The sequence below is a fragment of the Arvicanthis niloticus genome, chromosome 1 (assembly GCF_011762505.2).
Source record: "Arvicanthis niloticus isolate mArvNil1 chromosome 1, mArvNil1.pat.X, whole genome shotgun sequence".
In the NCBI taxonomy this organism is placed as follows: domain Eukaryota; kingdom Metazoa; phylum Chordata; class Mammalia; order Rodentia; family Muridae; genus Arvicanthis; species Arvicanthis niloticus.
Window position 1 is genome coordinate 54,334,467 of NC_047658.1, and position 26,794 is coordinate 54,361,260.

The 26,794-nt window shown below is 43.5% G+C and overlaps 1 protein-coding gene across 2 annotated transcripts in view; it reads left to right on the forward strand.

Annotated features, from left to right (window-relative positions):
* Efl1 (elongation factor like GTPase 1) overlaps positions 1-19,737 on the forward strand; it is a 116,850-nt gene extending 97,113 nt beyond the window's left edge. For both annotated transcript variants that reach the window (XM_034503308.2, XM_034503318.2), the window contains exons 18-20: positions 4,217-5,196; positions 14,346-14,530; positions 19,395-19,737. In XM_034503308.2, the coding sequence (XP_034359199.1) occupies positions 4,217-5,196; positions 14,346-14,530; positions 19,395-19,583 (1,354 nt within the window). In that variant the 3' untranslated portion in view covers positions 19,584-19,737. The remainder of the gene's footprint in view (positions 1-4,216; positions 5,197-14,345; positions 14,531-19,394) is intronic.
* Positions 19,738-26,794: the final 7,057 nt, after the last annotated feature.

Here is a 26,794-nt window from a genome sequence, read left to right on the forward strand (position 1 = left end):
GTGAAAAATAAAGCAGCAGGGTGCTCTAACCTTTATAATACCTGTAGCATGTGAGGCTTATGTCCTCATGTCTCAACAATGCCTTAAAATATATGACAACCAAAAGGAATTGTTACCAACACTAACAGGCACATCACGACAGAAATCTAAAGGCAAAGAGGTATTCAAAAATGTATTGACCAGTTAGCACTTGACAAAATGCAAATTAAAGCTAATGTAAGAGACTGGGATCATAGTTGGTAAATCCCTTGCCTTATAACCCTGAAGACCTGAATTTAATTCTTGACCTATATTAGAGAGCCAAAACTGTTGGCACTCACTTGTAATCCCTCTGTTGGGATGGTGGCAACGGGCTGATCTCTGGGGCTTGCTGACCAGATAGTTCTCAATTTAAAGGGAAAAGCCCAATCCAAACCCTTTCTAGTTTAAGCCGGAGATGGGTGGGATAATCTGATAATCTTGGATATCTCAAGGCAAGCCCAGGGGTAGTTTTTCTTCCAAGTTCCTTGCAGCCTAGGTGGGTAACTCCACCTAGATCCTATCACTTGGTCTGTTGTGGTAAACAAGGTCTCTCAAGCTTGCTCAAGGCTGAGGGAAAGTCACACTCTACTCCTGGTGCCTCATAGATTTGGCAGCTGCACACTTCCCTCCACAGCATGGAATGGCTTTAATTGTGTGAGCAAATTTCTATAGCAGACTTCTTGGAACCTCAGACATTCAAAGTAGTGCATAGCGTTTTTTTGTTACTTTATAATAAAAGGATGTATTTTCTCAGTTTCCATAGCTTTGTAGTTGGCTTCTTTAAAGTACCTAAGTAAATATTCTCTATAATTTTAAGACTATTTTCCCACTCCTGTGAGTTTCCTATTTATTTATTTATTTATTTTAGTATTCATGCTTCTATTTTATTGGGTTTTTTTTTTTTTTTGCATATTTGGGTCAGGAGATGCATGTACCATGCATGTAGGTGTGTTTGGAGGCCTTAGTTGTCATTCCTCAGATACTGAGCAACCCAATTAAACTAGGCTTACTATCCAGCAAGCCCCAGGAGCCCATCTGTCTCTTCCCCTCAACACGGAGACTGCCAGCACAAATCAGCACACTGGCTTTTTTCACTTGGGCTCTGGGGAATCTAACTTGGGCCCTTATGCTTGCACTGCAAACACTCTACCCACTGAGCTATTTCTCAACATACTTTATTGTTTAAAGAATTCAGCTGTAAACTGGAGAGATGGCTCAACAGTTACTGCTCTTGCAGAGGACCCAGATTCCAGTCCTAGCATTCACCTTAGGCAGCCCACAGCTCCAGGAATCCTGTGCCCTCTGGTCTCTGTGGTCACCTTCACACTCATGATGCACATAGGCCCATACAGTACACATACATACACATAAATTAAAAACAAACCTTTTTTTTTGTTGTTGTTTTTTGTTTTTCAAGACAGAGTTTCTCTGTATAGCCCTGGCTGTCCTGGAACTCACTCTGTAGACCAGGCTGGCCTCGAACTCAGAAATCCACCTGCCCCTGCCTCCCAAGTGCTAGGATTAAAGGCGTGCGCCACCACCGCCCGGCACAAACCTTTTTTTAAACTTGCAAATTAAAAAAAAAATTTAACAGTGTAATCAAACAAAGACACATTTAGATTAATTTCCAGCACAGCCTTAGAGACTTATCTGAGATAAAGCTGGAAGTCTCAGTTTGTTTCTGTTTTGTTTTGTTTTTCTTTCTCTTTTGGTAATTTCATTCTCTTCTTACCTACCCTCCAACAATTAACTGACAAATTTAAATCTTAGACCATTTGAAATTTTCTCTGCTACAAGGTATACACCTGGTCTGCATCCTTATCTAACATGTTTAGGCAAAAATAAGTCACTTTAAAAAGCCAAGAATTCTCAAAACAAGGAATTCTATCATGACCCTGTAGCGTTCTGTTGTTTGTTTGTTTGCCAAAGTGCAGGCTAATTGTTACCTCGCCACATGAAATTGTAAATTCCAGTAAATGCTTTTTATAAGTAGTCAAGGAGCTCTAACATGAATCTGGTTTTTTATTTCTAAGGACATGAAACAAAGAATGGTTTGGGTTTTCAATAGTTCTATTTCAGTAGCTCCTAACAACGGATGGAGAAGGAGTCGAGCTTGTGCCCAGCCAGGTGCTGACTGATGGGATGAGATGCTCAGACCCACATGTCCCGCCTCCCACCTGAGCCACTAACAGCAAGAATGGCTTGCTAGGACTGATACAGTAGCAAAGTGGAAAGAAAGACTGGATCAGCTATTAGGAGCCATTAGTGGCAATTTTTATTCCATCTAAATACTTTTCTTTTAAACAAAGAATAAGTACTGAATGCCAATTTGTCATTTTAAATAAGGATTATATATAGGTCACTTGACATTTTAGCATGTGTTGTTTTATTTGATTTTTATGTGCTTTTACTTATATTGACAGACCATACAAATTAAGTTTACATGACCCATGATCAAAATCATTTAGCATTGTGAATTTTTATTTGTTTAACAAAACTTTTCACTGCAGTGTCATGGCGAGGAGGGTGACCACTTAAGCCAGAGCAAGATTTAGAGCCTAGATCCTCCACGCCCCAGCCTCTTGGACAATATGTATGCTTACCTGGTTTTCTCCTCTACACAGTGAGGATGGTATTAGTGTCTGTTAAGGAAATAACATATTTGTAAAGCACTCAGTGTAGTAAGTGGCCACCACAAAGCAAAATGTACACACGTGTAGATTCTTAATGCTTTTTACTATTATGTTATCTCTTTTCCATCTGAATTATTTGAACTATATTATTGAGAATGAACTATAGCTTCATTCCTATATACTCTCAGGTTTGAGGATCAAAGTCATTTTTAATTGGTACAGTGTCTGGTAGTCATTCATCCATCATGTACATCCTATAGCAGACATATAGACTTGAAGTAAGCTAATCCTTGAAAGAAGAAACCTTACTGGTAGAACCACAGCTCTCAGTGGGAATAACCTGCTATCATGCTTTTTTTTTTTCTGCACATTATCTGTTTCAGATTCTGTATGCTAAAATCCATTTAGATACCATTTTCATTTTAAAAAAAAAAAAAAAAAAACCTCTATTGAGTTTTCAAATTTACCAAAAGGCATAAAATAAAGTACTTGGGCCATATCTACAAAATGTTAAAAACAAAAAGAAACCTAGGATGAGTTGTCAGCACAACTCAGTTTGTCAGTTTTCTTAGGGAATAAATTTCCCATGGAAGATACCATTTTGAGATTCCAAAAATCAGTATAATGTACTTGTACATGCACGAGGGCACACACACAAAGATGTAGACTACCCAAAGCTTTAGTGTGATTTGGAGACAGAAAGAAAGATTGCCCAGTTTCCTCAGCAGCGGCAGCAGAGTCAGTCCTTGCCAGTTTCCAGTCTGTGCCCTGGATGAGCTTACAGCTGACAAGAAACTAAAAGCAATACTGTGTGGAAGGGGGACTTTCTGAATTTGTGCCAGATTAGGGCTCAAGCCCTGTGCTATACGGTACTGTAGACACTGTGTGAGGTGTGGGACCATATGAAGCTGTATAAATAATACTAGTCAAAAACCAACAACACTAGTCACATTTCCAATATTCAGCCATCTTGTGGATATATATATTTAAATAAAATTATTTTTCTTTTGTTATACTAGCCACGTTTTCGGTGCTCAGTCATCACAGAGAAGATAGAGAGAAAGCTTCCTGTCACTACAGAAGGCTCATGGTGACATGCTAGTCTAGACCATCCTGGGTTGTTCTGGCTTCACGTGAGCCTCTTTGTCAATACAGAATGCATTCAGCTCTGACTGGCCTGAGTCTCTGACTGTCTCTTTAGAGAGTTAATCACTGGGTTCTTCTTCTCCAGACTCAAGTCTGACAGATTTGATTTTAAAGGAGTCATGTGTCAGATCCTATTACAATATTTGTTTTCCACTCAAAACAATCTCATTTAAACAGATGGTTTAGTTGTTGTTAGACTGAACCAAGTAGCAACATCCCAGCCCAAGCCTATAGCTCCCAAGGTTTGTTCCCATCAGAGGTTTTCTCTCAGTCTAAAATGAAAGCACTGTGAATTGAGACAGAATATAAATGACAGGCCTCATAGAAAATTATTTTGATGTTTCTGTGTTTTTCTATTATCTCTATTGTGATGCAAGGCTAAGATTCTAACCATCTGCTATTTCTTGCTCTCATAGGTTTGCAAAGATTCACATCAGTGTATCTGAACCCATTATCCCATTCAGAGAAACAATCACAAAACCTCCCAAAGTTGACATGGTCAATGAAGAAATAGGCAGGCAGCAAAAAGTTGCTGTCATACACCAAACAAAAGAAGAGCAAAGCAAAATCCCAGAAGGGATCCATGTGGACTCTGATGGGCTTATCACCATACCAACACCCAATAAACTGGCCACACTCAGTGTCCGTGCTATACCGCTTCCAGAGGAAGTCACTAGGATCCTGGAAGAAAACAGCGACTTGATTCGTTCCATGGAGCTTTTGACATCCTCCTTGAATGAGGGTAGAAATACCCAAGCCATTCATCAGAAGACCCAAGAGAAAATCTGGGAGTTCAAAGGAAAACTAGAGAAACACCTAACAGGGAGGAAATGGAGGAACACTGTTGACCAAATCTGGTCATTTGGCCCAAGAAAATGTGGGCCCAACATCCTAGTCAGTAGAAGTGAAGATTTCCAGAACTCGGTATGGTCTGGCCCAGCTGGCAGAGAATCAAAAGAGGCCAGCAGATTCCGAGACTTTGGCAATAGCATTGTGAGTGGCTTCCAGCTAGCAACCCTCTCTGGCCCCATGTGTGAGGAGCCCCTCATGGGGGTCTGTTTTGTGCTAGAAAAGTGGGAGCTAAATAAATGTGCAGAACAAGGAGCAAGTGATAAACAGAGCCAGGGTCATTGTGATCTGGCAGGAGAGGGACAGGGGGAAGGCAAAACCTGTCACACTGGAGATGAAAACCAAGAGCAACAAGATGGCTGCTCAGAGCCCTTTGAAGAGACTTCCCAGAAAGGAGACTCTCCAGTCATTGACTGCTATGGACCCTTCTCCGGGCAGCTGATTGCCACCATGAAAGAAGCGTGCCGCTATGCTCTACAGGTGAAACCTCAACGCCTGATGGCAGCTATGTACACATGTGACATCATGGCCACCAGTGATGTCCTCGGTAAGGAAAGAAGGATGAAGACAGAGAGATGCCCTGAGTGAAAAGGTCTTCTGTATTTTAAACACATTTAGTATTTTGTTGAAGCTAGATCACCTAATTTACTAACGAATTAAGAGTTTTTTGAAAGCCAGAGATTTGTATCTTAAAATCTAGAGATGGAAAATGCATGGTTACTAAAGGTCTTTTCTTTTGCAGCAAATGTATCCTTTTTATTCTTTAAGCTAAGATCTTTGATTAAGTTTGCATTGAATTATTTGTGTGTATAGAGTGGGAGATATAAATCTAATTTCATTCTTCTACATTTGTATATTCAGTTTTGCCAGTATCATTTATTGAGTAAGCTGTCTTTTTACCAGTTTATGATTTTAGTCTCTTTATCAAAATTTAGATGTCCTCAGCTGTGTTGTATATTTCTAAGGCTTGTTTTATATTCCTTTGGTCTACATGTGTGATTCTCTGTCTGCTGTCATCTGTCTTTGCCACCATGGCTCTGTAGTATAATTAGATACTGTGTAATGTGGTGGCCCCAGACGTGTTCACAGATGGGTCACTTTGGCTATCTGTGGTCTTTTGTATTTCCATACACATTTCACGATTGTTTTGTGCCGTTCTGTAAGAACATCATTGGAATCTTGATGGGTGTTGCATTAAGTCTGTAGACTACTTTGGTTAAATACCATCTTTGCAGAATTATTTTGCTAGCCCAGGAGCATGCAAGGGCTTTCCACCATCTGGTTGTCTCCTTTACTTTCTTTTATCAGCATCTTAATTTTTTTTTTTTTTTTTAACAGAAGTTTTTCACTTTCTTGGTTAAATTCATTCCTAGACTTCTTTTTAAAGCCGTTATGAATGAAATATTCTCCATACTTTTCCTTCTTAGCAGTTTTATGATGAAAGGTCTAGCCTGTCAGGATATAACCCCAATTTGGCAGCACCTTTGTCCCAGGATAATCAGCATTTCAGCCTGATAACTGGGCCACCCTAAGGGCGGTAAGAAGATGCCACCATGTCCTCATAGGGAACATTGTAAATTGTCAGTCCTGAAGAAGAATTATTTGGATCTTCTAGACCTTTTAGCTGCCAGCTGTTACATCAGATCACTGTCTGGTTTTCCTCTCTGTAAAAGAAGCAGTGCTGGGGACCTCCAGGCACATGGAGTTGGGTTCAAGGTGGCTGCTGGGGACCTCCGGGCACATGAAGTTGGGTTCAAGGTGGCCATTTGTTGTTTGTTCTGTACTGTTTCACTGAGGCTTGTTTTCCTCTATTAAATGGGGAAGGGAGGCAAGGAAAATAAATCTTTGCAGGAGGTTAGAATACAAACACCATTCCTCAAAGTGTCCTGACAGAGTAGATATCTCTTTCTGGAGGAATCTTGGAACTGTAGTGGTGAAGAGACTATAAAGGATGAAAGTTAACCATAGAATTTATTGTCGTTGCTCTGGCCATGAGGTCCTTTGAGTCAATACACAGTCAATTATGTTGTAAGTAAGTTCCCTTCACTGATTAGTTTCTAAAAGAAGAATCTGAGATTAATTGATTACCTTTCTTTCTTTTCTTTCTTTCCTTCTCTCTCTTTTTCTTTCTTTTTCTTTCCTTTCCTGCTTCCTTCCCTCCCACCCTCCTTTTCTTCTTCCTCCTCTTCTTCCTCCTCCTCCTCCTCTTCTTTTTTCTCAAGAGAAACTTAGACATATTATAATAAAGTTTTTTAAGGACAAGCTGACTATCTCTAGCTGTATTTCAAAACAGCATGACTAAGCTGGTCAGGTAGATTTGGTAGAGACTCCTGAGCAGCAGTGAGCCTGTGATGGAAATCTCCACGTGTGGGCTCCACACAGTGACCTCACTCTTTCTGAATGTAGCACCTCATATAGCCTGCCACCTAACTAGTCCATTCCCAGACCTTAGCCTGCATTTCCCTTGAAAGCCTCCTTAAAGAGACTGAGATGGAGCTGAAATCAAGAGACCTTGATTCCTTCAAATCCTAGAGAGCCTAGAGTCCGAAAAAAACTAGATAGTCTCATGATTTCCTATATTTATGTATCAATAATCTGAGTTTATATAATTAATTTTCTTGTTACATGTTATAAGGAATACAATTTTGCAAAGGAGAAGATGGTCAAAAAATTTAAATTTATCTCATGGAATCCTTTTTTTGTTTTGTTTTTCTGAGTAAGTCAGCTATCAGTGAACCAAGTGTTCTGGTGAGGTTGCAGGCCTTCATGTCCATGATGCCCTGGTTACCAACTTACCATTGTCTGAGAACCAAGGTCTTTTCACACCTTTCTCTCTGGGTCATGCGAGTGTAGACCAGTGCTTTCTTGCTGTTACCAGGAGTGTCATACCACCTCTTCCCACATTGTGGATATATTGCTTGTTTGGGAGCAATGAGAAGGCCCCTCTGTGCTCTATTAGTCTTTTATTTTGGTAGGTCCAGCCTGTTGCAAGCATGCTGGACACACTGTTTCAATCAGCACTCTCCCCAACCCACTGTGCATATGCACCCACATAGAACGTGGATATGGGCTCTCACCTCTTCTTTCACAAGGATCATTTGGAATGTATCCTTTTTCTTTTCCATTGTCCTCGGGATCTGTTACCCTATGACTTGTGGAGTTTTATGCTTGTTTTTTCTTTTCTCTTTGTATGTTTGAAATGTTCTTTTAAAGTCTACAGTCTGTGGAGGTCCTTCTTGTGCCTTCACTCAGAATAAGAGAAGCATATTTCCTCCCCAAACCATCATCAGTCCTACATTTACCATTCCAGGTGGCACTTGCCATTTTCTTCTGCACAAACCCTACACCACCAAGCTGCATTCCTGACTTTTGTCCTTTATTTTCCATAAAGACAAGTTTTCAGAATAATACCAGAGGCAGCTGTCCTGCTATCAGGTTGAAAGTCCCAGCAAACTGGCCACCTGAAACCACACCCCAGCCTCTGTGGTGACTCATGCTCCCTGGGGTAATACTTCAAGGTACCAGCTGTCATCCAGTTCTTTTATCTTCACACTGAAGCTGACTACCAGACACACTTCACCTGACTACCAGACACAGCCTATGGCTTGCCAGAGCCAGCTGCTCATCTGGGTCCAGTTGTTAGCACTCTTCTTTCTTTGGAGTGAAGTATGGCTTTCTTTTGTCTGAGTGGCATGGAAGTCCCACTGTGCCAGGTCTTGCATGTGCAGCTATGTATGTGGTTTGGTTAGAATAGATGTAAGTCTGCAAAACCAACTGGCTACCATCACCACCACCATGGATTGTTCTGGATAGTTTGCCCTTTCCTCTCCTGAATTGCTTTAAAGTCCCGTTCCTGGAGCATTTCCCCTGAGGTCTGTTTTTCTCCTAGCATTTGGCAAACTCCTTGATTTGGTCAGCCAAGAGTTCAGGGTCCATCGACACAATCAGCTGTCGATATTTTTTTGTTTTGCTTTGTTTTTTTGTTTGTTTGTTTTTTTGTTTTCTCTTTTTTTTCCAAACTCCACAACATCAATTGGAAAAAGAAATAGGGAAACATTCTCTGTTCCTAAAGCCTTTTTACTTCTTGCCTGGGTATCTGGAGATCTTCCAAGATGACTTAAGACTTTGTTGACTGTTACTTTTAATTTTCTAAGAATCAGTGATTTTAGGTCCTTTTTATTTAGCAAAAATGTATTTCCTTTTTACATTTTAATTTTACATCTTAATTATTCCTATACGGATTTTTAAAACATAGCCTTCTTTATATGAATAGAATTATATATGATCAAAATGGGAAAATTTGTACGAAAATATTCATTTCCAAAGTACTTTCTTGGAAAAAGAGCCCCCAAAAATATCCTTTTTTACTTTTAAAAACAGTTTCCTAAAGGTATCTATGGCTCTATTATTATTATTATCCCATGAAATTTCCATTTAATGGGCTTGTTTGGCCATCATAGATGCTGCTTATCTTGTCATGTGACCAATCAGTTGTCTTTGTCTTTTCATCAGACCTGTTACTCTCTGGCATTTTCCTCAGCTATAAAGGATACTTACTCTTGTCTGACAGTGCTAGAATTTTAATCACAACTATGACTATTGGCTTAATTTGACATGTAGGAGTCAGTGTTGGTATTGTTAGGGCGTATGCACTGGAACTAGCTGGAAACACCTGAATATCACCATGCTTCTAAAGCCTTTTTTTCCTCTCATTTGAAGTCCTTTGAATGTTTAGCCAGTATCATAATTTTCAACAAGGTCTTGTTGAACTGCATGTGTTAATCTTTAAGCCAAGCATGATTCTTGTCTTGACAAGGAGGAGTTAAGTAGACAAAGTTTAATAATAGTAAGTGAATTAAGAGTAAAATCCAGTTGTTTAGTGTACTGAGGTTTTACAGTGACATGTTATGAGAAATTAGGACTAGTGGAGTGGAAAACTGAGTGGGTCTTTCCCAAGTGATGGGATGTTAAAGTGGGCCTGGCTAGCCTGAGTCACGGCAGGCTTAGCCAGCCAGCATCTGCTGCTGCTGCAGCCTGCACAGGAACACAGCTGAACTAATGCTCATTCCTGATTGGCTTTAGGAACTGCTCAGTGCTCCCTCTCTGAGCCCAGACACTGCTGTTAAAGCCCTACAAAATGACACTGTTAACTCTGTCCCAATTAATTGGGGTCCTTAGTTCTCTCTGAGTATGTGTTACTCTCCCAGTTCCATATCACCTCTGGGTTGGATTTTCCCTTCTGCATCTGTAGGTAGTTGACAGTGACAGTGAGAACGTAAAGGTATGCACAGAGAGTTGCTTCCAGGGATAGGTCGGCCTGCTGTGCCACTTCATCTGACTCGGTAGCTGAACTTGTTTGTAGTAGCAAGCAAGCAGCCCACAAGCCCGGTGTCTGCAGCTCGCCAACTCCATCCTATTAGCTCATTTGCTTGATTTTACATTCTGGTAGCTCTGTGGCAAGAGAAAGCTTGCATGTGGTCTTGTTCATAAGACTTAAGAAACACCCACAGTGTCTGTCTGTCTGTGTATGTCTGGAGTTCTTCACATGTGTTACCTGCAATAGCGAATCATGAGATGAAAGAAAAAATTTTCCATGCAGGTCAGCCTTTTATTTTCTGTTTTATTTGTTTATTCATTTATTTATTGTCGTTCCTTTCCCTGGAATGCTGTGCATAGTTGTGACCTTATGGTATAAGTAATTTGGTATTTTTACTGTTCTTTTTAAAGCATGCTTCTATTGGGCTACTTACTCATAATTTTTATTTTAACCTCTGCATAATTCCTATGAACCTGGGGTGCTGTAATTTACTGACCCATCATCCCCAATTTGGAAATTCATTATTTCATCTTTGTTTATTATAGAACACAATATGCTGTGAACAGCTGCTTCGATTCCTATATTCAGAAAGACAAGACTTTTTTTTTTTTTTTTTTTGGTTTTTTCGAGACAGGGTATCTGTATAGCCATGACAAGCCTTTCTTTGCCTCCCATCTTTAGGAATTGTAAATTAATCTAAGCTGTTATATTAGAAGATGTATGTGAATCTGTAATGTTGTGAAGACAGTGCTCCATGGAGCTGTCATGGAGAGTTTTTAGCCTTCAGTATCAGACAGTGCCCTTGAATCTGAAGAGAGTATTTATAGGTTGGCCTAAGGTGACATAGTCTACACCGAAGGAGCGGTGGCTCTGAGTGGAAGGCCTCCGCTGTACACTGAGCTGTGAGCACTTCATTTGGGCTGGGGAAGCTCACAGCTGTGCTCTCAGGGCCGGCTCTGTCACAGGAGCTGAATTCTTGGTAATAACCAGGACAAGGACAGGCTGAAGCACCAATAGTGTAGTCATGCCTAGAAGCCTTCTAGTTGAGTTGTTGTTGGTGTTGTTGGTGTTTTCCTGAAGACTTTTCTCTCTTGAGGTGCCTTCTATAGAACTCAGGTCTGAAGTCACGTGAACAAAGGAAGGACCAACTGGTCTGATGCTTCTGTCCCAGTGAAGGAATAACAAAGTATTTACAGCGAGCAGCATGGGTCAGAAACCGGTACTGATTCCCCAGTGACAGCAGTGGCAGGGTTAGAAGGTATCAAAAGGCTTCCAAGCTTTTGGCACAGCTGTCATGGAAGCCCAGTGACTAGGGAAAGTTTCCTTACAGTGTTTTCCTTCCTGGGTGATCCATCACTAGGTCTCTGTTGTAGGATGTAGTTCTAGTAGAATTAAAATTGAATGGCTCAAAAGTGCATGATTAATTACATTCAGTTTCAGTTATGAGTATTGATCAACTGTTGCTATGGCCCCTGGAGGAGACAAATCGGCAGCCTGACCAGCGGCAGTCACCTGTTTATCAGTAGCCTTCATCACGACTTGCTTACCGGGTTTCCTAGTCTTTCTTACCCTACTGCTCCCCGTCACTTTCATAAACTACCTGAATTTTTTTTCTTAGAATGGGGGGCTGGGGGGGAGCGGAGTTAGGAAGATAGTTCAGTAGATATAACTGCTTGCCCCACAAGCCTAAGGACTCGAATTCTAATCCCTAGGGCAAATGCAAAAGCCAGATGTGTGTTGTGAGCATCTGGGATCCCAGCACTACTAAGGGGGAGTGGAGGTGGAGAGGGTAAGACCCCCAAGGGTTCATGAACCAGCTACTGTGGTGTACACAGCAGAAAAACATCAAAGAGACCCTGTCTTAAACCACACAGAAGGAGAGAACCTACTTCTGAAAGTTGTCCCCTAACCACCATGCAGATACTGTGTCATGTACATACCAGCATGGACACATATAAACATACACACAATAATAAAAAAAAATGTAGCCGGGCGGTGGTGGCACACGCCTTTAATCCCAGCACTTGGGAGGCAGAGGCAGGTGGATTTCTGAGTTCGAGGCCAGCCTGGTCTACAAAGTGAGTTCCAGGACAGCCAGGACTACATAGAGAAACCCTGTCTGGAAAAAAAACAAAAAAATAAATAAATAAATAAATAAATAAAATAAAATAAAAAAATAAAAAAATAAAAAAGTAAAAATAAATAAATAAATAAATAAAATGTTTTTCTTAGAATAGAATAAAATAGAGCTGGCTTGCTCACATGTACTGTGTATTTTCATAAGGTGTGTGTGTGTGTGTGACAGACAAAAACTATGTAGCAGACTGGAGGTTATTTAATCAAAGGAATAGTTATGGTTTGTTTTTTTCAGCATTGGCAGACTGATCTTAAAATACTGCATCGTGAGAGGCAGGTAAATAAGTCATCTTGACTCATTTAGGAACATGGCTGGGATACAACAGGAAATTCACAGCCTGTCACTGAAAGTTAGGCTAGGTATCTGTCTTCAGATGGCTGAAAGGCTGACTTATGGAACAGGGATCACATGTGTCCCATGTGGTAAATCTTGGACTGGTAGGTAAGAACCAAAAGGATCTTCAGGTTTTAGGCTCAGGACTTGTCTAGCTGTCAAAGATAGATGGGTCTGCCCAGGAGCAAACCAGCTTTAAGTAATACATGTTGAATTTACTTATCTGGTAATGTTTGCTTCCTTTCACGTTCCTTCTAATTTACTGCTTTATGATTTTGTAGCTGACATTCCCAGTACTAATGACAGGGTAAGATCTATCCCTAGAGAGTGGTTTGTCTTTTTGCTTGGACTTGAGTTTAGAAGGCAGTCGGCTCCACTGTGAAATGCAGTTAGCATTGGAAAGCTGGACTGGAGGGCAGGTGAGAAGCCTGGGGTAGATAATCTTAGGTATCTCCCCTTAAATTCGCTTACCATGCAGACAGTATTTGACTTGGCTCTCTGACAGAGTTTGTTTGAAGGAAGCTGTGAGGCTTCCCAGAATGCTCACAGGAAAGTCATGTCTTCAGGAATTACAGAAATAAACAGAGTGGTGACCCCGGGGCTAGGTGTGTAAGGATACTTACCCATCAGATGTCCCCAGTGCAGCAGACCGCCGTGAGAGTGAGGTTGAGGAGCACACTGGTTTGGAGCGTGAACGTTAGCATGCAGCTCCAAGAAGCAGTTTAGTAGAGCCCTGAGCTGCCCAAAGAACTTGGGTGTCAAAGAGCATTTGAGGAAGAAGTTAGAAGTTGTCTGCTTCAGAAATGTGGGGTAGGGAAAAAGAAATGGTAGTAGACAGTGGAGAGGCAATGCCTTCCATAGCTAATAGGGTCCTTGTTTTAATCCTCAAGACCATGTGGCTCATTGCTCCTTCCTAGTCACTGCCAGCAGAGATCTGCAGAGAAGCATGTGTGAGACAGTGCTGTTCTGAGCCAGTGGCCACACCAGACACATCGTCCCTTTACACTGAGGAGCCGTCCGAGCTCACTGTGCTGTCTGGGGAGGCTAACCCTGCCCAGCTGCCTCTGTGCACTTAATACATGCACAGATGGCTGCTGCAATTACAATGACTTTTTAAGCTGCAGGTGAAAGGTGAGGCTCTAATGAGCATGCCTGCTAGCTGCAGCGAGCTCTTCAGGCTTCTCTGTGATCTTTAATTTATCTCTGTAGCTCTCGATCATTCTGCTTTCTAGTTGAAAGGATGCCCTGAGCACTCACAGACATCTGTGTTTCAGGATGCCACACCCAAGGGGCTGATGTGTCCCTCCTGAGTATAAGGCCGAATCTTACTTCAAGACAAATTGTAAGTGTCAGGCAGGAGAAGTTGCTAAGACTCTTGTGATGTCTTAGAGATTGTTGCCAGACAGTAAAGATTCCAAGCATGATTCATCTCCAGGAGTATAAAATGCCCATTCTCAACACTACTTAAATACTGTCAGTTTAGGAAAAATATGAGCAAATGTTTACCTAGGTATGGTTTTTGATTGGCATAAAAATGCCATTGTCAATTGCTTGGTTACTGAGCTCAAATGGTCTCTTATCAGCATTTTGATCATCATATTAAGAATACCCATAGTTACTGAAGCATTTTAACAGTTATAGGAATACAGTCACACTCTTCTTATTGGATTTCATGCCCAGAGATAACCCTGCTCATAATTCTAGAGGCCATGCTTCTCACACTGCTTGGTGGGGATTGTCACTGGGGACACAGTTTGGACTCGTTATCTTTTATATGCATTTTTTTCTAATTTTGCTGTTTTAATTAGCAGTTAAATATTCATGGTATCATTACTAGGTATGTAAATTGTTGTGGCTTTGGGTCAAATTGTGATCAGTGGATGAATTGAAGGAGTTTTGGTTTTTGTAGGCCGAGTCTATGCCGTGCTGTCAAAGCGAGAAGGTCGGGTGCTTCAGGAAGAAATGAAGGAAGGGACGGACATGTTCATCATCAAGGCTGTGCTGCCTGTGGCGGAAAGCTTCGGCTTTGCAGATGAAATCAGGAAGAGGACCAGCGGACTGGCCAGCCCCCAGCTGGTGTTCAGCCACTGGGAGGTGAGATGCAGCCCCACCTTCCCTAGAACCAGGCAGAGGCTAAGTGAAAATGACCTTTACTGGCATGGGGGCCCAAGCAAGGGGCCAGTGAAAGCTGGCTCGTAGCACAACATGCATTCTGTCTATAACGTAAAATCGAAGAGATGGAACATTTAGTTCATTTCCTCCTCCTCCTGCAGACATATATTGAGTCAAAGAAAAATGACAGCATTTTTGAATGTGAAACTTGAAGAACTCTTTTCCCCTGGAGGTAGGAGACTAGCGAGAGATTCTCCCAGCATCGGGAGGAGAGACCTCTTCAAGGGAGATCTGCAGTTTGTCTTTCTAAGCTTCTGCCATTCTGAGGATTAGGGTTCCATGGCTTCCCCGAGGAATGGTGTAGCTCACCACAACCTTTCCTTGACCACACATGGAGTCAAGCACACAGCAAATCCTTCTGCAGTCACACGGGAAAGAGAAGGGTGTTGTGAATACCGTGTTCTGAGTGTGTGGGAGGCATCAGGTAGGCCTTCCTGAGAGATCCTTAAAGGAAAATTAGCTATTAACCAGCAGAGAGAATGATCAGTCAGAGGAGCATAGGCCAGGAAAACTGAGTAAGGAAAAACCTAAAGTCCTGAACAAAAGTCTGGCTATCTCCAAAAAAGCAGTGTTTTCCTGTCTGTAGGAAACCTAAGTAATTCTAATTCCCTTCTTCTGTGATGGTTTGTATTTTGGGAGGCAGTGGTGTTACTATCTGCTGGGCTGGTTTTTACATGCTGACTCTGCCACTTACTGGGACAATGCAGAGACTTCACTTCTGGGATAATTCATGTGGAGCACTCGCCTCAAACCCTGTGTTGCAGGTCTTTGCTTCTGGCCAGGGTTCCTTTTTACCGTCTACACTTCTCTTACTTCCTGTAGCTCCATGCCTTTCTTTTTTAGGATTCTTTAATCACAGAGCTTACATTTACATGATTGGTGAAGAATGGAAATAATTGAGGAAGACCTTTCTCTTTAAACTGAGTCCAGCAAAGTAAGGAATAGTGACTTTGAAGAACCTGGCTGTGGACAGGCACATCTGCTTTAATTCAGCAGTCCCTGTCACCTGGAGAGGTGTATGCAGTTTCCAGTCCCGAGCGCTGGATGTCTGCCTTCCCCATGAAAATATAGTCCACGATGCTTGACAGGACCAGTGTTCAGATGTAGCTGCATCTCTTTAGTTAGCTTACATGGTGTTTTACAGTGACTCTTTGGTGAAATTCCTCTTGGTTCTTACACTTTTGAATACTAAATGATGTTCTGATGGTTTCCTTCATTACCTTTTTACCAAGTAGCCTTCATCTTTGTTTCTCATTGTGTCAAAAAACATCTAGGGCACTGTTAACCCTCAGCTTTTAGTTAACCATTTCCTGTTTATCCAAATTTCTAGTTTTTCAGCTTGGGTTTTGGTTTCTTACATAAAGCACAAAGCAGTAAGAGAGAGAAGTGGATGTAAAGAGGCAGTGCCTGAAGGTCAGGAACTGTCTGCTGGGGTCTTGGTGGCCAGGTGTGTGGTGGCAGGGCTGTGCAGCCACATGTTGTGTGTGACTGAGTGACATGATTCTGCTTCTGAGTAGTGACCTTGAGAGGTGCTGCACTGGTCTCGTTGGTGCTGCCCTTCCTGAAAGCAGCTGTCAGAACTCAGGCTTCTGACATCATAGATGACAGCCATCCAGCTCACAAGGGTGGCCTTGGTCAACACTGGCACAGGAAACTGGGTTATGTTGTCTCTGATCTGAACAGAGGGTATTGGATACATCAGGCCTGGGACTTTCTGTAAACAGAGCCTTAAATAAGCCTTCAGAGCTGTTACACTGGCATTGCCTTTGGATGAGCAATACATCATATATTTTATTTTTGTTTTAAAAGCTCATGAAAGGAGGGAGGTATGAATAAGTTTCTCAGGTTGGCCTTGAACTTGCTATGCAGCCAAAGCTGGTTTTGTATCCCTGATCCTTCTGTCTCCACTCCTCAGCTAATAAGGTTGTATGTTTACACCATCAGGCATTTATGAATGGGTCTAGAAGGAGGGCTGGGGGTGAAAACATGGCAATGCAAACATGAGACCTTGAGTTCAGATGGCTAGCACCCATGTGAAAAAGCAAGTATGGTTGCAGAGGTCTGCAATTCTGGCACTGGGAGGATAAGACAGGCGAGTTCTGGCTTACTGGCCAACCAGTCTAGTGAAGATACCAGGCATCTTCCTCTCGCTTCCATGTATACATTCATGCTCATGTGCACGCGCGCACACAGCACACACACACACACACACACACACACACACACACACATAAAAATTGAAGGTTGTCCTTCATTTCCTGGTTGGCACATACATTATGGAGGAGAGGGATAAGACTGCTCTAACAGAGGCATCCCAAAATACAGTGGGCCACTCAGGCAGAGGGTACTTCTCCTTCCAGTCTGAAAAGGCAGTACAGAGTTGGCACATGGCCATGTGACAGTCCAGCTCATCCTGTCTTTCCTTGATGGTCACAGCCATTGGTCTACCTTCCACCACAGCTCCATCCCAGCCAGAAAGGCTGGGGCTGCAGAAAAGGTCCTATTCCTTCCCTTAGCCCATTATCTAGAACCAATCATATGGCCACATCTAACAAGGCCTCACGTAAGGAAGCTGGGAAATGTAGTCTTTAACTAGATCAGATATCCACAAACTGCTGCCCGTTGTCTGTTATTAAAATATAGCCTTTACCAACTCACCTGGTATTTTCTGTAGCTGCTTTCAAAAGAGTTAAATTGTACAGATAGAAATTTTTTTTTTTTTTTTTTGAGGTTTGTCTAGCTCTTACAGAAGTGTCCCTGCTCACCCAAAACCCATGTGGCCATGTGCCTATCTGTCACTACAGAACCAGGAGAATAGGCACATGCAGGAGCACCAAGGTTTACTGTAGGTGAGTCCTTGCACAGGAGCCGTGGCACATTCACTATACTTTGTGTCTCAGAATCTTTTTTTTTTTTGAGCCTGAGTTGAACTTACACACTTAGTAATGTGTAAAAAGTGTATCATCTGGAGCAGCTGCAGACAGTTTAAAAAAAAAAAAAAAAAAGACTCTTAATAAATAATTTCAGAGGAAATTTTTGTCAAGAAAACTTCTGTCCTGGTTGTAATGCCTTCCTTCTGTCCTTATCTTGCCACCTGCCATGATTCTATTTCCAAAAGCTTCAAATCTTTGAAAGTCTTTAAAAATTGCATCATAATTAAATGTCACTGATCTGGTACCCCGCCCCCAGTTAGGCTTAGAAATAACATGGTTGGTGAGATCTGCCTTCTCACTCCAAGGATTTTTTTTTCATTTGTGTTCGGGCATACCATATAATTTTCAATCAAGAGCTTTTGAGAGAAAGTGCTTCAGAAAATAGAGGAAATGAAATTACAGGCATTTTCCATGAGGAAACCTTTGAAGTCAGCGATCTCATCATTTCTTTCTAAGTTCTACCCTTCTTGCAAAAGGGGGAAAACGGAGCTAATAACAAACATGGAAGGAAAAGTGTTATCAGCCAGCGCTGTCGCACACACAGCAGCCCAACCCCAGATCCACCACTTCATCCTGAGGTGACCCGGGGGAGGCCGCTGAGGAAGGTGGGAACAAAGAGATCCCAAAAGGTTATTTTGGGTATGGTAATTCCCACCTGCTGGACCCAAATGAAATGGAACCCCTATCTTTCCCCTCTAGAACTGTGTGTGAGTGTATGTTTGTGTGTTCATGTATACATGTGTACGTGTGTATATACATATTGGTGTGTACATGTATGCCTGTAGATGCATGTGTGTGTCATGTGTGTATACATGTGTGCATGTATGTGTCCCCACATGTATGTTCATATGTGTGTGTGTTCATGTGCATGTTTCCATACACACATATGTGTCTGTGTGGGCAACAGCTCTCTTGGGTGTCCTCCTGTTAGTTAAAAGGTGGCATACACCTCTAGCTCTTGATTTAGAAAAACCAGTGAGGAAGAAGGACCCTTCCCTCTAATCTGATGGCAGTCCCTGCTCTATGATCTAGAGAGGCCTTTCTATACTTCCAAACTAGATAGCCATACTGGACGCGCTTCTCTTACTCCATCTGCCCTGTGTTGGAGTTTCTTTGGCATCTTGATGCAGGTATCTTCAGGATGACCATACAGGTGTGAGCGGTGAAGGTAAAGGCAGAGACCCTGGCCAGATCAGATCTCCACACGTGCAGCACGAGATCATTACAGCATAGACCCTCAGGGAGTTTCCAAGGAAGACAGTGTATACAAACAGCAGCCCTGGAAGCCTCTAAGGAGAAAAACTGAGCCGACCCCAGACGTCTTTAGCAGAGGGCCCAGCAAGGTGGGACCCATTACACACAGAGTCCTGGTTCATTCCTCAGTACCATATAAACCAGACATGGTAACACACTGGTAATCACAGCACGCAGCAGGTACAGGCAGGAGGGTCAGAAGTCATATTCAACTATTGAGTGATTTCTGATCCAAAATGGGCTACATGAGGTATCAAAAAAAAAAAACAATAAAGAAGACCGTGTTCACATGAGTTGATCATTATTAGAGAAAAAGGCAAAGTTAGTGAGGACATCAGTCAGGTAACTTTCTCATTTTCATTAAAGATGAAGCCATTTCTTTCATGCTTGTGAAGTGTTTCCCTGAGAACTCAGAATGACAGATGTTCCAAGTCTGTTGAATGGGCACCATTTCTCACCACTCCCGTGAGTCTTCATATTTGTGTATTACCATTCCTAGGAAGGTTAAATGTTCATTTCTGGACTTGTTTCATTAGCCAAAGACTGATAAAATTTAACATCCACCTCACCTAGCCTATCCTGTCACCTTCTCTTACAAGGTCATTCCCAGTGACCCGTTCTGGGTGCCAACCACCGAGGAGGAATACCTGCACTTTGGAGAGAAGGCAGATTCTGAGAACCAGGCCCGGAAGTACATGAATGCCGTGCGGAAGCGGAAGGGCCTCTATGTGGAAGAAAAGATCGTGGAACATGCAGAAAAGCAGAGAACCCTCAGCAGAAACAAGTAGCTAAAATAAGCAGCTACTGCTGGTGGTGGGGCCTTCTCTTTTTAATGAATTAACAAGTATTATCAAGGGTCTGATCTAGGAAAATCTCATTTTGGTAAATTATCTATGTGGATTCACTTTCAATAATAAACATGCTCTATATATTTTAAAGGCATCAGAGAACATACTTTCAAACTCTTTCTTTAATTAATTCTGTTTCACAGAGTGGATTACATTATAAAAAGTTATTACCACAACCTTCAGCAGTGAGGTGTGTGCTAAGGCCAACCCCTCACACACACACACACACACACACACACACCCCCGTGAAGCTAGGCACTGCTGGCAGATACCATTGTCAGGACCTCAGTGGCTACTCATCTCCCATTGGCTAGTCGTTTGTCATGTGCCAAAGCTGTCCTTCTGTGAACTTCACCTGAGTTACGGACTTAGTCCTCAGTCACAGATTAACATCATTTGACGAGAACACTTAGTCCGAGAGCAGCTGCTTCAAAAGTGCCAGTCAGTTGCAGTGTTAGCTGGCAAAAACAGCCCGCTGGAGCCTGTGCTTCGTGCTCCTTCACAGAGCACTCACTCCTTCCTAACTTGGTGTCCTTGAGCAGTGTGCCCTGGACCTTTGTATTAAACACAGAAAGGAATCTCTGTGGCTGTCTTTGACGTTCCTTCTTAAACACGCCGAAGAGCTATGAACTAGAAGCTAATGTGCATGGGCCACTGCCAGTGTTTTACATGGTTTTCCTGTCATCTGAGTTGCCTTGCTTAGTTATCCCCACTTAAGGAACAAATGCAATGTGGTCAAAAATCAATTCTGTAGTTTCTGATACTGCGTAATAATGTTACAGTCACATGAAGGATTTTATATCATAAAATTCTCACATGTAACGCTATTGAAATATCTTTAATGGGTATTCTTTATAACCTACATCACTCTTAATAGTGGTTGTAGATACTTTATCTTTAATCTTCAGATCCTTGGCATAGCTGCTCGTGTCTAATTGACCCAGACTTTAGAGAAAGTATTCCTAGATAACTCACCGTCTGTTTAAATTTAACAGATAGCAGTATCTGAGTTAGTGTGTGAGTTTATTCAAACACTCTGATAAGAAAAGCTAACTCATGGACTGATAGCGTATGTAGATAACATCATTCAGCAGTGTTGTGTATACACTTGATCTGTGTATGAAAGAGATGCTAACCCAGAACGAGCTGGGGCTCTCTCTGCAGTTCCGCTGAGCACAGGAGTGGGGCTCTCAGGATGAGAGATGGCTACTTTTCTTTCCTCATACCTAGGGGCCACACTAATGGACAACACAGTGTCACGGGGGACTGAATAAGGGTGGGGCTGTGTTGCCACCTAACCTCCCCAGCTGTATTAACTTTCTTGGGGCCCCCAGTCTTGAAACACTATCCCTGTCTGTGACTACAGAACAAGACTGTCTTACTGTATGACCCATGCTATTCCCAGATTCTAGCCTCTACCTGTTAAAGTCACTGAAAGCAAACCAAGAAGCTTGCATGGACATGGGAGTAGCTGTTAGCACTACTTTCTCAGAGTAGTTTCTCAAGAGTCTGCAGTGGCAGCAAGGAAGACTAGCCTGAGAAATCCCAAAACCCGGTCTTCTCTTGGCCTGCCTGCCATGCTGCAGAACCTGCCTCCCCTTTCAGATAGTAAGAGGACCTGAGAGACAGTTCTGAAGAGAAGACACAGGTCAGAGGCAGCTGTGTAGACATAAGGCCAGACTTGCTACATTTTCCCATCTAGTCCTAAGCACAAGCAACAGGGAAGGCAGGATAGGGGGGACTTCTCTGTGAGAAGAGTCAGCAAACCCTCCCAGCTCCACGTTTCTTGGGAGGCCAGAAGGGGCCTGCTGTTTGGATAGAGCCTCTGTAGAGCCTTGGGGAATTCCCTTCTTCAGCGACCCTAGGAGGGTGCCCAGCACTGAAGAGAAAAGGGTTGGGAAGGTGGTTTCTGTTGTATGTTGGCATATAGAAATCAGTTGGCCCTCATGGCTATTAAAATAAGAATAGACATTACTGGGACCTGGTAAGGAGGCAAGGCTGTACTCAGCCAGGCACTCCTCAACAGCTGTGCAACCTCTGCCCTCGGGGTCTGCCTCCCCTTTCCAAGAGCAAGAGAGCCTTGGAGAAAGCAATCCATTGAAAACTGGAGCATGGTTAGGCACAGCCCTGGTCTGGCCAGTGACTACACACAAGTACTCATGACAACGCAGTAGGACTAGAACCTCCTAGGAGCATGACAGTGGCCTTTAAAGCAGAGGGGAACATCTGCTAGCCTGACCTGTTTTGCACACTTAAAATTGACAAATACTTAGCAAATGGTTGAGATCTAGAAGGGCTAGCCTTGGACTATATCCTCTCACCATTTCATAGGTCAAGGCAATTAACACTCCTTAAAGGTTTCCTGCTAATGTCAAGAAAATGTGGGTGGAGGTCAGAGTGTGAAGCCAGATTATACCAGAGTCATTGGCAAAGGAGTCAGGGAGACAACTTGTGCGTCCCACATTCAAACCGTATGTATGGTAGCTTGTAGTTTTCCTCTCTAGAGTATCCAGAAGGGAAGAGAGATCTAGAAAATAGCTCCACACTTTGCTCAAGAAAGAGCTGAGGAACTGCAGTGCAGGAGGTAGTATGGGCTTGATCTGTCCACACTCATTGCGCAGGTCCTTCAGCCACATAAGATCCTTCACTCTGAGGAATCAGGACAGAACAGTTTCTAAAAGCATTAAGGCGAAGACAGTAGAGGAAGGTGCGTGGCATACTGTGCCCATTCCAGAGTGCTGTACTGGGTGAGAGAAACCTTGTAGTAACTAAACATATTGCGAGGCGGTGGTCCTCAAAGCGGTGCCGTGGGCCAGCAACATCACCTGGTCACCTGAAAGCTGGTCAAGACAGGCAGATCTTCAGCCCTTCCTGGAATCCCCAAATGAAATGGAGCTGGCCTAGCCAGCTGTCTAAAAAGTGGCCCTGGGGGTGTTCACACCAGGTTTGAGAGATACATTATGCATTCTTGAAATTTGTATTTACCTTGTGATCTACAGAGGACAACGCATAGTTCTCATCCTACCGTTATTATTGACAGTGATCATTACTTACAACAAGCAAAATTTGGCTAGGCATTATGTGGGTATTCTTCCCTTTTACACTAGATTTTAAAATGCTTAAGCCTTTCAGATATGTGCTCTGTTTTTTGCAGGACTAGGATTCCCAAGTGAAAGGTAAAAGGACAAAATTTAACAACAAAAAAATTAATTTGAAAAGGAGCATCCGCCTTCAAATGGCCAGCCTCCAGCCTCTTGAGGGCACACAGGGCTAGTGGGTGCCAATGAGACATGTGATGGCGGTGATGAGTGTAAGAGAGGGCTGAGGCTGACAGCGAAACGCCCAGTGTGGTTGGGGTGGGGGTGGGGGTGGGGGTGCAACAGCCTGGAGCTTATTTGGACTCTGCCTCTGAAACGTTCTACCTGGCCTTGAGGTACCCCTGGCTTTGGGCAATGACGGAGGCTGTAGCCGCCCGCGGCCACAAGTCAACTGGGTTCACCTGAAAGGGGGGCTGGGAATGAAAGGGGCTGGAGGGCGAGAAGAGATGAGGCCAAGACAAAGTTCTCTGATCAAGGCCCAAAGCTTTAATGTTCGGCTCTCAATTTAAAGGGGAAGACCCAACCCACAACCCCTCCTGGTTTCAGATGGGTGGGATAATCCATAGTCCATTCCAGGTCACGGCCGGAGATGCCTCAAGGCAAGCCCAGGGGCAGTTCTGCTGTGTTCCGGGAAACCAAGGTGGGTAACTCCACCTAGATCCCGTCACTTGACCTTGTTGTGGTAACCAAGGTCTCTTCAGGCTTGCTCATGGGGGGAGAGTACAGGAGGCCAAGATGAGGACTGGGCCTCCTGGAATGACCAGCTTGATCCATGATGCTGCTGGGGGCCCTCTCTGGATCAGTGGTCCTGATGTAGAAAAGGAGCCATCTAGATGGTTGTGCTGCCCTAGGGGATGGGGGGAGGCATAAGGATGTGAGTAGCCTGTACTGCCACCTGAAGCCCTGATGATGTCTGGGTCCCTGCCACCACCAAGGGCCAGCCAAGTCTAGGTCGGTGATCCTCAAGCAGCCCAGGTCCGTGTTGATGTCAGTTGCCAGTGTTAACTTCCCAAGGCCACTCAACTGTCCATTGTCTGTGCTGCAGCCTAAAGCCATGCTGTTGTCCAAGAGCCATGCTGCCACTAGGGGCCATATTGATGTGAGTGGTCTGTAGTGCCACCTGAGGCCATGTTGATGTCCATGGTCTGAGGCTGCCTCTGAGGGCTTTCACTGGGTCCATGATCTTACTGCAGGTGTGTGCCGTGTTTGTGGTCTGTGCTGTCACCAGAAACCATGAAGAAGCTCATGTTCTGAGTTCCAGCTGACTGTAAAGGAAGCCACTTTGGCAGATGCACAGTTGAGAAAAAGGGACATGGGTGACTTCTGCAGCAACCCCCTTCCCCCAACCAAAAGGAAGCCATCAAAGAGAACTCTTCAAAACTTGTGGTAAGGATGCTGAAATGTAGATCTCCACAGTTGATGGCTTCTGGCAGAGATGCAGGTGAAGAAGGACTCAATGTTTTCCACTGGGAATTTAACTGTGCTCCAATAAGTGTATGGACAATACAAACTGCACTTGTTTCTGTTTGTTGGTTTTTATTTTGTTGGAAGCAAAGTCACAAGGCCAGGGGGCTGGACATGGAAGAACTGGTAAGTGAGTGTAACTGATCAGGTGTATGAGGTGAAAGAATCAATAAACATTAATTTAAAAAGAAAATAAATGTCTAAATGAAGTGTGGGTAGATGGAAAAAGAGTTCACCTGTCTTTTAAGCCCAGTAGCCAAGGGAAGAACAGAGTGTCCACAGCTCACAGATCTGGGGCACTTTTTTTTTTTTTAAGGAGAAAAGACCAGATCAAACTGGAAAGGGTTGTTGGAACATCAGATTTAGATGCTTCCTTTTTTATTTGCCCTAATTCAAAAAAGAAAAGACCTTCTAAGGTGTCTAGTTGTCTCTCTGTCTCTCTGTCTCTCTCTCTCTCTCTCTCTCTCTCTCTCTCTCTCTCTCTCTCTCTCTCTTTCCTTTCCCCCAACTCCTCTTCCCTCCCTGAACTCCAGCTTCAGTTTTGTCCCAGAAGGCTGTCATATGTATCTCACAAGGTCACTAGAGATGCATGGAATGTTTTATAAGCTGCCCCGTATCCAAGATGGCAGTTCTGAAAGCAACTGTAGAGAATACAGGTCCGAGGAGAATTTATTACACTGCTTCCAAAGGCTGTGGAGTTTTGCCTTTAGCCCTTTAGCCCTTCAACATAAATAGGATTTGGCATGTGGGGTGGAGTTTGATGCAGAAAAGATGTGCTCTCTGATCAAATATTCTTTAAAAAACGAGAAAAGTAGCCTCGTGTCTGAGACAGCAGATGGTAGGTACTCCAGTTTCTGTTTCAAAGTGTAAGGGTCCATGATTCTCAGAAGAATGACACTCTGGACTCAAATAGTATACAAATGTAAAGAGTGTTTTATTCTGCAGAAGTCCAGCATGCTGGGGTCTCCCATTACCAAGATAGAGAGACAACCAAGTGAACTTGCAGGCCTGATTTAAAGCACTTTAGGGAATTCCTGGGTAGGTGACCTCTGTTAATCTGTTGGGTCCATCTCTACTGACATTCCAGTACCTGGGTGTGTGGGCTGGAAACTTGCTGGGGAGGTCTGGTAATTGTAGGCAGAGGAAGTAACTGAGGAAGTCTGGAAACTGCTGCTGACCCATTGTCCTTGCCTCAGGCCAGGTAGCCGGGCAGCTTCTGAGGCCTGTTCTTGCCTGGACTTGCCCAGTTCTTGAAAACAGAGATTTAGGCTTCCCCTCCCTAACTGCCAATATAAAGCGTGTCATGTAATCAGCCTTCTCAAAAGCCAGTTCCCTGGTTTGGAAAAGGTGGAACTGTAAGCAGTCAACCTCCAGCAAGCTGGGCAAAGTCATCTGCCCAGTAGCTTCCTGATGCCTCTTTTGCAGCCAGATTTTCCAGAGGTTCTCAGAAAATCCTGCAGAGACTCAGTACCAACCTCACCCTTTGAGGGTGGGGGGCACTGTGGCACACCACCAACCCACTTTCTTCATCCTCACCTGCACCCCAGCCTTTCACCAGCCACACTGCTGCCAAAACCTGAGATCCTGCCACCATCTTTAAAAGTCCCTGAGACACTAGACTTGTTGACTTAGTGAGTGTGAGGTGTGGCTTAGAGATCAAGAGAGTAGAAGTCCACAGGGGGGCTGCTCGGCAGTTCAGCTGCACAGCCACTGTCCTGTGCACCCTTAGCTATCACAGCCACCCTGTCAGCTCCTGGTAATGACCCGACCCCTCCTTGGAGGGAGCTGAAGCTCGGAGATACTGTGTGTCCCCCGGGGGCTCTACAGTGAGTGGTGCAGCAGGTGCATTTGTGCTGCAGATAACAGAAAACCCAGGGAAGGAGCTTCCTGAACCCTGGCGTGCTGGTGGTACATGCCTATAATCGCAGCACCTAGAGGCCAGACCCAGACACAAGAACCAAAACCAACAACACAAGAAAACAGAACCCGCTGCTACGATGGATGACTCTACAGCTATCAAAGCCCCAGGCTCCTCTATCTCCAGATGACTCTTACCCATAATCTTTGTGATCAGCTTTGCTTTTTTTTTTCTAAGACTTAATTTTAAATTGTAAGTACGTGGTTGGGGTGGGTGAGCATGTACACCTAAGTGCAGATGCTGTGTCAGCCCTATCTTGGTCAACAATATGGACAGAAGTGGAAACTGACCATACACTTTGGCCTGACAATCTGTTTAGCAATGCACGGGAGTGTCAAAGATGCCCTAACAAGGCTACACACAGTTGCCCTAAAGGAAAGAATCCTAGCGTCTAACGGTGGCGCACTGCCTCAATCAACAGAGTTAATCACTAATGTTCCTTTGAAAAACTGGAGATTTTTACTTAACTGTGGCGAACATTTTGGGGTGCCATAGGGTACACTTCTTTTAGGCGGAGGCCTTCTCTGGTGATCCTCAATGAGAAAGCTCTCTTAGACGACCTCCAGCTGTGTGCCTAACTTTGTTCAGGATGAGCATATCAGGATGGGTGAACCAGGGGTATATATGGACCTTGGAGAGTGAGAAGGAAATTTCAGAGTAAAAGAAAATGA